Source organism: Crocodylus siamensis, chromosome 8 (assembly GCF_052110815.1).
Source record: "Crocodylus siamensis isolate JL-2025a chromosome 8, ASM5211081v1, whole genome shotgun sequence".
NCBI classification, from domain to species: Eukaryota; Metazoa; Chordata; order Crocodylia; family Crocodylidae; genus Crocodylus; species Crocodylus siamensis.
The window spans coordinates 72,307,168-72,318,571 of record NC_143402.1 but is presented as its reverse complement, the minus strand read 5'-3'; the positions used below and the strand labels follow the sequence as shown (position 1 = coordinate 72,318,571).

Here is an 11,404-nt window from a genome sequence, read left to right as displayed (position 1 = left end):
ATTCTGCATGCAGGCAAGACTCCCATTGGAAAAACAGGAGTCTTACCAGTATTTCTCCCAGAAACTGTGTGTGAAGTGGGATTGCGTGACTGATGATGATGATGATAACCGGAACCAGCGTGATGTTAATCGTGACAGTCCTTATCTACATTAAAGGCAGCTTCTGCTGCACAACAGTGTAGCTGCCCTGAAGTTAATGATGTACCAAGGATTTAAACCAGCTGGGATTCTGTCTGGGAGGGCTAATTAGCACGTGTCTTAATACAGGGATGGCCAGCCTCGGGCTTGTGTGCCACAGGGGGCACAGAAAGCCTGTGTGCCTGGCATAGGGCAGACTGGGGAGTGGACTGGACAGGCACAGGCAGTGCAGTGGCATATAGGGCAAAGAGCAGAAAAAATAACAGCCGAATGGGCGGAGTGCAGGGCAGGGAGCAGAGAGCAGAGTAGGGGATCGCCGTAGGGCACTTGGAGAGTGCTAACACCTGGCCGCCCTGTTTTAAATGCACTTCCATTTCCCAGTAGAGCGGTCTAGATAGAGGGACTACACGTCGGCTGGACAAACTCTGGGTTGTACCGTGACACTTAGCTGTTCAGCTCAAACTGCCGACAAGTGCGTATTGTCCACAGCGGGTGTTGTGGGCAGGACAGCGCCAGGCAGAGAGGCGGTGGGGAGGATCAGCTGGGTGAAAAACTGAAACAGAGATGGAAGGAGCAGCGAGGAGGGAAACTGGCCATGAAAAAGCACAGTACAGATAAGGCACCCACTTGGGGGAATCTCCCCCAAATCAAGGGAGCTGTCTCAGGCATGGCTTTTAAACACGTACATCTCCCCTGAAGGCAGGACAGCCACCTGCACTTGAGTCACTAGGGAGAGAAAGTTCATGAAACTAAACCACTCGTGGATTCCCGGCCCTAGTTTGACCACTTTCAGAACCACGACCTCCAAGGGGCTCTCCCGGCCTCGGATCTAGCGAAATCTTACTCTTCGGCCGTTGCCCAACCTCATGCTCAGCCCCCGGACACGGGACTGACAAGGAGGGCACTTTGCTCCTTCCTCCTGGGGGAGACGTCTCAGTTAAACTGGAACTCACACGGGTTTGTTCCCCTTTCTCTGGCGGTCTGGTAAATGGAACTGAAGTCTTTAAACCTTGGGGCGCAGCCCAGCCACGCTTCACCAAAATGTTCGCTGCCAGTGAAAAGAAAGTCTCCGGCCCCCTGCTTCACCCTGCACCGCAGCAGGGTTTTTATGGGGCCCCTCCATTCACCGGTCGCTTCATCCTGCTGAAAGACTCTGTTTTTCTGCCGGTAGACCTTTTGGACGCCGACTTCAACCTGTGACATGTGGTTCTCAGGGTCATGGGACACGTTGCGGATGGACCCTCTCACCACTAGATGTGAAGAAGATAGACAAGTTGGTTATGGCACAGCCGGTAAATCATGTTTCAGGTTGCAGAAGCTGGCGGGGGGCATGCAGCACCACTGAGCCATGTGCTCAATTCCTAATGTTTCCACACCTTGCTGGAGGGAACAGGGGCCTGCAGCTGGATCTGAGCTAGAAGCTCCTGGGAATCGCAGTCTGCTTTCCTTACCTGAAGCTGTTCTGCTGGCAGCCGTTCAACATGCGAGGTTACAGATTTAGCTGTGACTCTGTGAAGGATCTGGCATTTAACTCCTCCTGTTTGGGACAATCTCCTCATTACTATCATGGGCACAAAGTGCTGATTTCTGGAAATCCCAGGCCCTTCTTTAGCTAATTTCATTTCCAAGAGCTTCTTGTGCTTAGCCTAACAGATGTCTCTGCTCTACTCTTCATCTCCCGCTTTGTGTGAGCATCTTTAATCAGATGCAGCCAAGTCTATTGACAAGCTATAATGCACTTGTTCCTCTTGCTCAAACTTGCTCCTGTGCTGCTCAGGGCCTAGTGACTGAAGACCTCCTCCTTAGGAATAACTATAAAGCCCTTATTCACGCCCGGTGTCATTTACACTTTCATTAGCAGCTATTTTCTCTAATCAAAGAAGTTGATGATAGCGATTTGTGAGCTTAGGGCAAGGAAGTCAGGCCATAAATAGAGTCAGTTCAAAGGGCTATTCCTTCTGGTCTGTTGATGCTATAAGTATAAATGCCCCCCATTGTGTGCCCTGGGCCTCCACATCTGTCAGTCTCTGGTGTTCCAGGCTGCATGGAGGGAGAGCCGTTTGCATGGGAACTGATAACTTCATCAAGTAGAAACAATGGGATAGATTGCACCAATTAATTCAAATAACAAAGAAAAATGATCTGCAAAGACCTCTTTTAATAACTCTTTTAAGAGTGTGGAAAATACTCTGTCCTCATATAAGTATGTCAGCAGGCAATTATTTTACTGAGGTGGAAACAGCGGCATAACCGCTATTGCAGGCAGTTATTCTGGGATAAGGATTGTGCGTGCCAGTATCACTTATTCCTTTTGATTCTTTTATCACCATATAGCTGTGTCCACATGTGGGTGGTTGCATGGCATTGGCTGTAGCAGTATAATTAAAGTAACAGATTCTGGGTACTGAAAAAAATCAGTACAATAGAATTACTGTATCTTAGTTTGGAGCAAGAGAAAATATTGAGAAATACCAGATCAATATTGACCTTGCCAAATTAAATAAATAGAAGGGCTAAAGAAAGCCTTTGCTACAGCAGCGTGTTAACATTTTCCCTTATTTATCATTTTATAGCATACAGCTGCTTTGTTTTCTTCAAATGCATGTGCCTGAAAGAGTGCTCCATTAATCAACTATAAATCATTTTATACAAATGGACTAAATCAGAAACAATTGACTCTTTCTGTTCCCATTACACAGATGTACATGTGTGCATGCATTAAACTACTGAGAGAACAGTTAGGAAAAGAGGGATCAGGATGGACGGGGACATATAAAGGACAACTATAAAGTTATAGGCGATTTTGCCGTGGGAGAATGGGTACTGTTTTAAATGTGGGTCCAGCTCCAAGGCATCAGCCCTTCAGCTTATCAGGGCTAAGGAACCTTTCTGGGAGGGAACAGGGCGGCTAGCTGCCACTGACTTCAGTGAGCGCAAGGGCAGGTCCCAAGAATTTGTTTTTACGTATAAAATCTGCGTAAATTGAATTTGCTTCTGGAGCTAGAGCCAAACCGTTCCTAGCAGGGAACGGACCTCACAAGGATCACTTTAATATCTTCACAACAGTTTTAAAATGACAGCAGGTTAGGGGGAAAAAAACCCAACTTGTGCTCATCTGCAGAATCAGATTGGTGGAGGCAAAAAATGCGTGCGTACGTACATAAAGAATACAAGAGCAAGAAATCAGCTGATAAAATGATTCAAGCAAACCTCTCTAGGCTAGTGTGATAGAGCAAGTAGTGTGGGTGGAGAGAAATGTGCTTACTCTCCTTTTTGCTTGCCTTCACCCTTTCCCCAACCACCTTTTTCTTTTCTAATGTTTCGTTTTTTTCGCTCCATCAAACTGTTTTGACACAAGCCAGTGAGGATCTGACACCGGGAAGCAGAAAGAACGAAGTATCCAAAGTGGCAGCAAAGGAAGAGACAACATTATGAAGGTCTGCTTACCAAAGTCACTGCTGCAAATGGCCATGAGAAGCTCCATGTCATCACAAGGGCGGCACATCGCTGAAGAAGAAGGGACGCAGTTACTTATAAATACAATGATTATTCCTAAGGGGCTAGTGATGGATTCAAGGGGGTGTGGACCTGATATCTTGATTTCAGTGGCTTTGGGTCAGGGCCAAAATATTTTTTTTTACTATACATACACAGTTGAAGAAATAGAAACATAGAACTAGAATGGATTTCTTGGGTCCACCCTTTGCTACCGCAGCATCTTACAGCCCTTTCTTAAACTGATCAGTGGAACAGATCAGCATGCAACATGTATTTTGCTCCTCCATCGACTGTGATGCTTGAAAATGTTAATAATTTTAGTGGAATTTTTTGCTTGTTTTTGCTAAGCCCAAATCCTAATTCATTCCCAGATGAATGCTACTGGGATTTGTGTAATGCTAGGATGCAGCGCTGAAAGGAGCTTGTTGCTACAGTTATAACCCTTAGCAGTTCTGTAACCTCTTCTGCCCACCTCCTGCTATGGCAAACGCTTGGAAAGCTGCAGCATCCTTCTCATAGGACAGAGTGGCAGAAAGGATTACACGGAAACACTGACATTTTAAATCAGGGTTTGGAAGCTTTCAGGTGCTTTATAAAACGAATGATCTCAGTCGTTGAACCCTGTGTCCTCCTCAGGCACTGGGTAACCTATTTACAAACATGACCTGAAATAAGAGGATATCTTCAATTATTCTCCAAATCCCAATCGCTAGCAGCAACGAAGATCTACTAAGCCTCCTCCTTAGAACAGAGACCCTGCGCAACAGCCGAGGGGGAGAGACCAGCTGAAAAGTGCTGCGATTGCTTTAATTGCCTATCCCCATATACCTACACTCAGCCTCAGCCTTTTGCTGTTCTGCAGTAGATCAAACACTCTCTCTGAGACCTGGCCAGCGCCCAGTGGATGCTGTGGGTTGGATCACACTCATTGTCCCTCCCAACGGGGGCTGGGGTCCCGACTGCACAGACCCGGGACAATTCCCCGGTGATCTGAGTGGCCTGTGGATCTGACACCCAGTAATTAACAGAAAGGGAGCCTTTTTCAGATGTAGGAACAGATGCAACATCAAATTCCCAACAGCATCTATATGTGGGAACCCAGGACTGAAAGCAGGACTGGGGCAGCAAAGTCCCTTTGGTGCTCGAGGAAATACTGCTCCCTAGGTTCTCACAGTTCTTGCTCAAACGCCTAGGATTTGAATCAGGTGATAAGCAGTCCGCTGAGTTTCCCCTTGCACAGTACTTGGAGCATGAAGCAGAGCTTGCTCCCTAGCATGCAGTACTGTATCCGTCTCCCATGTCAATATTGCTGCTTTAACAAGGCAGCAGAGGGAGGGACGGGCATTAGGGGTTTTCTCCTGCAGAGGCCTCACCAGACCCGTCTGGAGGATGGGGGCAATATGTGAAGTCCCAGCCTTACCTTCCACGAGTGCCATCTTCTGGATGTCGGGGCTGGCAGTGCTCTGGTTGCTCAGCAGTTCGTACTGGAAGCTGGCTGTCCTGCGGCTGATGTCCCTCTGCGGGCTGGCTTGTAGGAAGAGGGCGACTCGCTGCGGGGGGTGGGCGCTGAAGCAGGACACGTGGCGCAGCCATGTCTCCTCGGCCTCACTCACCACCAGGTGCAGCTGCCCCGCGCGCTCCACGTAGATGTTGGCACCCTGGAAGTTGCTCGCTGGCTTGATGCAGACGGTGGTGTGCGTGGCACTCGACAGGTTGGGCTCCAGAACGACACGCAGGGCACGGGCCGGGTACAGCCATTCCAGCGAGCCCTCGGTGCAGCGCAGGTGGACCTGCTCCACTGTGCGGGATCGGGGCTCCCAGCTCAAACCGCTGCCAAAACACAGTGGGAAACACACAACTTACAATGCACAAAACACCAGCGGCAGGGCTCATGGAGACAGCACTCAACTGGGAGGCAGGAGACCCGGATTGACTGCCAGCTCCATCACTGGTTGACCGTGATTTTAGGCCATTTCACCTTTGTTTTCCTCCCTAGGCTTTGTCTGTCTTACGTATTTAGCCTGTTTTTCCAAGCAAGGGCTGTCTCCGTCTGTGCTAATATCTGCAGCGCTTTGGACACTGGGGTCCCAGCTCAGCTGAGAGTCTGAGCGTTTTGCACAAATAACATCAAACAAAATGTTGGCATTTTTTTTCTCGGTAAAATAGGACGGCAAGAAGCCTCAGAAATTAGAGACAGGCTGAATGGTCCATCCCTTGTTACTTTTTGACCTCCTAACCAGCATGGGATTGCTCCCTGTAGCCCAGTGGTCACCAACCAGTGGATCTCGATCCACCGGTAGATCTCAAAGCCTCTTGGAGTCGATCCGAGACTGGGGTGGGGGGGATGAGCGCCCGCATGCCCGCACTTGTGTGCCCCAGCCCGGCAGGTCAGTCCGTGGGGACTAAATCCAGGCCCCTGCGGTGAGGAACAGCGCTGCAGAGGCAGGAGCAGGGGTAAGTTGAGCGGGCCCCGGGCAGGTGGGACTTACCCGCTGGGGAGACACGCTCTCAAATAACTTTTTCTCCTTTGGCTGAGATCTGCCCCCCCTTGCACTCTCCTCCAACTTTGCTGGGCGGGGGGTGGAGGGCGGCAGCATGCAGTAGATCTTGGGTTGCTTTTAAATGCCAAAGGTGATCTACTTAAAAAGGTTGGAGACCCCTTGTAGCCTGTTTTCTAGTGCATTTAGTCCTGTTTGCAGCAATTTGCAAACCTGGGCAAAGCAGCTATTACAGTGACCATTGACTGCATTATCAATTATCGCTGCGTTTACTTATTCTCCCCACCGCAAAAGAAGTGCCAGCTGCTAAGGGAAAGGACACTTTGCTGTAACCTATGTGGGAGAAGACAAGGTAAAATTAAAAAAAGGGCCTTAGTTCCACTTTCGATAGCGACTTTCAGTGGAGTTGTCGAAAGTGCTCAGCTTTGCCCTAACTCCAGTCCACCTGGCAAATCTCCCACTACGTCAGTGGGAGAAACATTACACTTGTAAGCCACTGCGACTATGAAACTTAAGTCACTGAAGCACATTTAAGAACGGTACCTGAAGCTAATAGTCAAGAGCTATTTCCTATCAAAGATTTCCAGTTTTATACCAGCACAGCTTCATTAACTCCAGTGGAGTTACTTTTCATTAGACTCCTTTCTGGAAACCAGGACCTGCATTACTAGAGGTGGTCATGAACAGAAACACAGTTGTGAAAATTGCAACTTGGGTTTTCCTGTCAAAATGATAACAAAAAATATTGAAACATATAATGTTTCAGGGGGCTGCACTCGAAGATCTTCCAAGGTCCCTCCCAGCCCTAATGTCTATGAAATTGGAGATTTTCAAGATTTTCAAAGTTTATTCTCTGACATTCACAGACGGTAAGGGAAAAATAATGCTGCAAGGGACTGAGGAACTTATGCTTTAGACAGGATCATCTCTACCCACACCGTCCCAGACAAGTGTTAAGCACACCTGCCTTTTAACACCACCTGTGCTGGAGGTACCACCACCCGGCTAGGTAACCCCTTCCAGTGTGAACACTGTTACACGACTGCTCCTAACACGGGTGGATCTGGGATTTTGAAAACAGGAGGTGCAGACAGCGACGTGCCCCATCACCTATGGCACAATGACACACATTTTCCTCCAGGTCAAAAGAAACGCAAAGCTTTACTAATACGTTGGGGCTGTATTATTCGGTTGCAGACTGAAGCAAAAACAAATAAAAGTTTACTGGAATGAGTTCAAAACAGCCGGGAGCAGAGCCAGCAGCTGCAGCAGAAAGGCTGCCTGGATTAGACCAGCGCTTCCCAACCTTTTCCAACCCGAGGCACCCTTCCATTAATAAAAATGTTACCTGTGAAGGCACTCCCCCATCCTGACACCTACGGCAGCTCATTGTCCTGGCAAAAACCCATGGCGTGCTGGTTGGGAAACACTGGGCTAGACTAGGAAGAAAGGAGAGGAGCTCACTGACACCTGCGGAAGGAAAAGTTCGGAAGGGCTCAGGCGGGTTTCAGCCGATGCCCTGCACAGGACCGCTGCCAGCTGGGTTGGCGGAGCAGGACTCCAAGGGGGTGTGAGTGCTTAGCTCCCACGGTCCTACCTGCACCCCTTTGCCTGCTAGCTCAGCCCAAGGATTAAAGCAAAAAGCGAGGGCTGGAGCTGAATAAACTCGAGACCTGAGGCAAGGGGTGCTCCGGGGATGCTCTCACCTGCCCTTCCAGCTGCAGTAGTCAGCGCCGCTGGGCTCAGGCTCCAGCTTCAGCAGCAGCAGCAGCAGGGCCAGCAGCCCGTGGGCCATGGGGGTCTGTGCCGCCTCCTGGGGCAGAGGGGCTGCCGGGCTGCTGCTTTATATGCGAGGGAGGAGAGGAGAAGAGAGGAGACCCCCCTTCTCCGGGGGTGGAGGGACGGGAGTCCCAGCCCCTCGGAGGGAAGCTCGCCCCCCTGCCCAGCGCTTGGCCTGGGCACCCAGCACAAGGCACGGCATGTAGCTGCTGGCTACAGCCAAGCAGTCAGCTGCCTCCCAGCTTTGCCAGCCGGCCCTTCCCCTTGCTGCAATGGGAAATCAAAGGGGATTGTGGAGGGGGGGAAATCTACAGCCACCCCCGGATCAGCCCAAGTGTCCTTTCTCAGCCCTTCCTGCTAACGAGGGAGACAATCCACCTTTGTCTTAAAAAAACATTTTAAAGTGATTAATAACAGCTTCTCACTGCAATTTGGGGGCCGACAAAAAAAATCGTGTCAACATAATCAAAGCAAACATCGGATGATGGATGAGAATTCAATAGCTTTAACTTTTGCTTTCATGATTACCTTTCAGGGGTCCCTGCACAAGAAAGCTGGAGGGCCCTGTGATTACCATGCTAAAAGCAGGGCTGCGCCGGCCAATAATTAGATTTCTATATGCATTGCCCTTTCCATATTTTCAATGAGCGACATGGGGAGCTGCTCTTTTGCAGGTTTGAGAGAGTGAGGCTCTTTTCTGCCGCTCCTAAGCGTGGAATTAGGATTTTGCACTGGGGCTGCAACAATGTGCGGGGACTCTGTTGGGTGGCACATGCTAAGATCTGCGCGGTATTGTTCCCCCTTCTCAATAAGACAGGGTCCATGGTCACCAGGACTCTTACACCATCTGTTACCTTGCTGCTAACAGAGCATTCTCACATTGTCCACAGCTGCAAGGAGAAAACGGGGGCAGATATCTTGTGCCTTTACGTTTCTGCTGCTGGCCCATTTTAAATTGCAAAACAGACTCCTTTGCAGCTAAAAACACATGGAGAAGCTCAGAGCTTGGGTTAAGATTTTTACAAGCGGGCGTCTAAAAGTTCGGCTCCTACATCCATATTTAGACTCAGGAACAAGCAGCCTGATTGTCAAGAGCCCAGCATTCCCATTTTGACCGTTTTTCCAAAGCCTAATTTTGCCCATTCATTAGCTTCCACCCTGCCAAGACTGCCCTAGCAATATTTTCCATCTACATAGAGCTGTCATCCTCAATGTATGCAACAGGCTTGATCTAAAATCTGGTGCATCTTTAGGCTGGTTACCGATGGGAGAACTGCAGTCCACTGCACTAGGCTGCATGGAAGTGGTCCTAAAAATGTTAGGCTAAGAAAAGCCAGCATGTTAGTACAAGATCCCATGCTAACCATAGTTCCCACAGTTCTGTGAAACAACAGCTTCAAGCTTTCCAAGGAAAGGGTCTGCCGAATGTGAATTCCTGAATAAACAGCAACACACAGTCTTTTAAGAGGTTTGTTCATGGCATAATATAGGAGTTAAGATGCTGCAGCTTCTCTCCCTCTTTTGCGAGGCTTGGGGAAGTAGAAAGGAAAAGATGTGGAGAGGAGTGACACCATGATGAAGTGGCCCCATAGGAGCATGTACTGAGTCCCAAAGGCCTCCATACCCAAAGCAACCCATCTGCTGCCATCAGGAGAAAGCACTGAGCCACTTGATCTCTGCACCCCTTCAGCACAATCCCACCGCTTTCACTTTCTGTGGGCAGCCTTCTACGTACTTCGCCGATCTGTCTGTTAACACTGGCTCATGAAGGGAGCATCAGGTTCTGGCGGGTGGATTTACAGACATGGGGCTCAGACAACAGGACGTTCACCTCTTCAGGAACAGGTGAAGAACAACAATCCAAAAAATGTTTCCTCATTAGTACGTGTCCTTAAGAAATGACATTTTACATTACTGCTGCTTTAAAATTTCATTTGAAAAGATCACTCTTTGGAAAGCAACCTCCACGCTCTAGAAACATTGCGTATTTAGGTTTCTGCTTAAAGGTAAGAAATTAAGGAGAAACTGGCTTTCATTAACTGAAAAAAAAGGTATAATTTAGCTCCCCTTATCATATTCTCTCAGTGTATTGGTATATTAAAAACAGCGATTACAAGTGTCACTTTAGCTTTACCACTGTTCAAAACTTGGAGTTTTTCTGAATAAAAGCAACCTATAAAAAGCCACACACCCAACATTACCCCTGTGTGAAATACCAAAAGAAATGACCTCTTAAAAGCAGTAAAAATATAGTTTTGTCCCTTTAGAAAATACTGTACAGCCAGTCTTTTCTGAACTGTTGCGCAAAACAAGTATTTCTTTCTATTCTTGGTTATTAAATAAACCACATAAAACCATCAGCTCTTTACAAAATATTCTTTTATGAGAAATGCCACATAAACCCAGTATGGTTCATAACGAAGCTAGCCTAAAAGGGATCGCTTGCAGCCTTTGCCGTTTGACCTCCCATGGTATTTTAAATCTTCGTAAAATAAGTTACAACTGTCTGAGCAATTACCTAGGAGCAAGACCTAGGTCTGGGTCCCACTCTGATTGCTACCAACTCACTTTGTGACTGGGGAACCAAGTCTGTGGCTGTCTGGTTGTGCAAAAACCAAAACCAAAACCAAAACCAACACAGAGATTTTGAGAAATTGCTTTCTGGGGGATGGCGAACCCCCAGTGACAACCTTCTGTTTTTTTCCAAGATCATCCATAGGGTAAATCCAACTCCCTGTGCCACGTGCTTTAATGATCCTGTCTTTCCAGTAAAAATCATTAACTTCAGCAGCATTACCTAAGAATTAACACGACTCCACAAAGAGCTCATAGATCCTCTGATGAAAGGCGACTTAAAGCGCAGGACGTAATGAAAAGGATGGACCTGATTCTGAACTCTATTTGGCAAAACTAAGAGGATTTTTTTTGTGGATGGGGGGGAGAGACAGTAGGTGCAAGTGTGACCTTTGCACCCTCGTGTGATTCCCTGTTCCCCCATTAAATGAGAGGTGGGCAACAGGTGATGCTACAGAGGCAATTTTAATGAGATCAGATCTGCTATGTTTAGGCCTGCCGTGCAACGAACAAACATTTCAGTTAGATGGCTGCAGGAAGACTGGTTGGGTGCGCCTATGGACGGGGATAGGGGGCAGTCAAGCTGTAGTTCGTTAACCTTACCAGATATGTAGATCAAACGTTCTTCACTTCAAGGATGTAAAAATACCCAAAGGAAAACACAGGCTCTTTCTTCTTTCGTCTCTGCAGTTTTAGGCATCACCATCTTAACCTGGAGAAAAACACTACAGGAAAACCAACACCGCTTTTCAGCAAGCTCAATTAAACAAGAAGAACACAGGATAAGCAAGCCATGAATTTCTACAAAAAACTGGTAGAGGGAGGGCAAGTCAAAGAGTAGGTCTGTGCTCAGGCAGCTGCTGTAACGTATATACGTTTATAAAAATCGAGAGCTCTTCTGTCTTCCTATGATCAGC

The 11,404-nt window shown here is 48.0% G+C and overlaps 1 protein-coding gene across 1 annotated transcript; it reads right to left on the bottom strand.

Moving 5' to 3' along the window:
• Window positions 1-806: 806 nt before the first annotated feature.
• Window positions 807-7,929, bottom strand: LOC149859027 (meteorin-like protein). The gene is made up of 4 exons (XM_090061597.1): window positions 7,841-7,929; window positions 5,057-5,466; window positions 3,586-3,645; window positions 807-1,388 (listed from the first exon to the last, which is right to left on the bottom strand). The coding sequence occupies exons 1-4, from the start codon at window positions 7,927-7,929 to the stop codon at window positions 1,072-1,074; spliced, it is 876 nt and encodes a 291-aa protein (XP_089917723.1). The 3' UTR covers window positions 807-1,071.
• Between the last annotated feature and the right edge of the window lie 3,475 nt (window positions 7,930-11,404).

Coding starts and splice junctions, on each gene's coding strand:
- LOC149859027 (XM_090061597.1), bottom strand. CDS start 7,929: ATGGCCCACGGGCTGCTGGCCCTGCTGCTGCTGCTGCTGAAGCTGGAG. Junction 5,467..7,840: donor TACTGCAGCTGGAAGGGCAG/GTGAGAGCATCC, acceptor GTGTTTTGGCAG/CGGTTTGAGCTGGGAGCCCC. Junction 3,646..5,056: donor GAAGATGGCACTCGTGGAAG/GTAAGGCTGGGA, acceptor CTTCTTCTTCAG/CGATGTGCCGCCCTTGTGAT.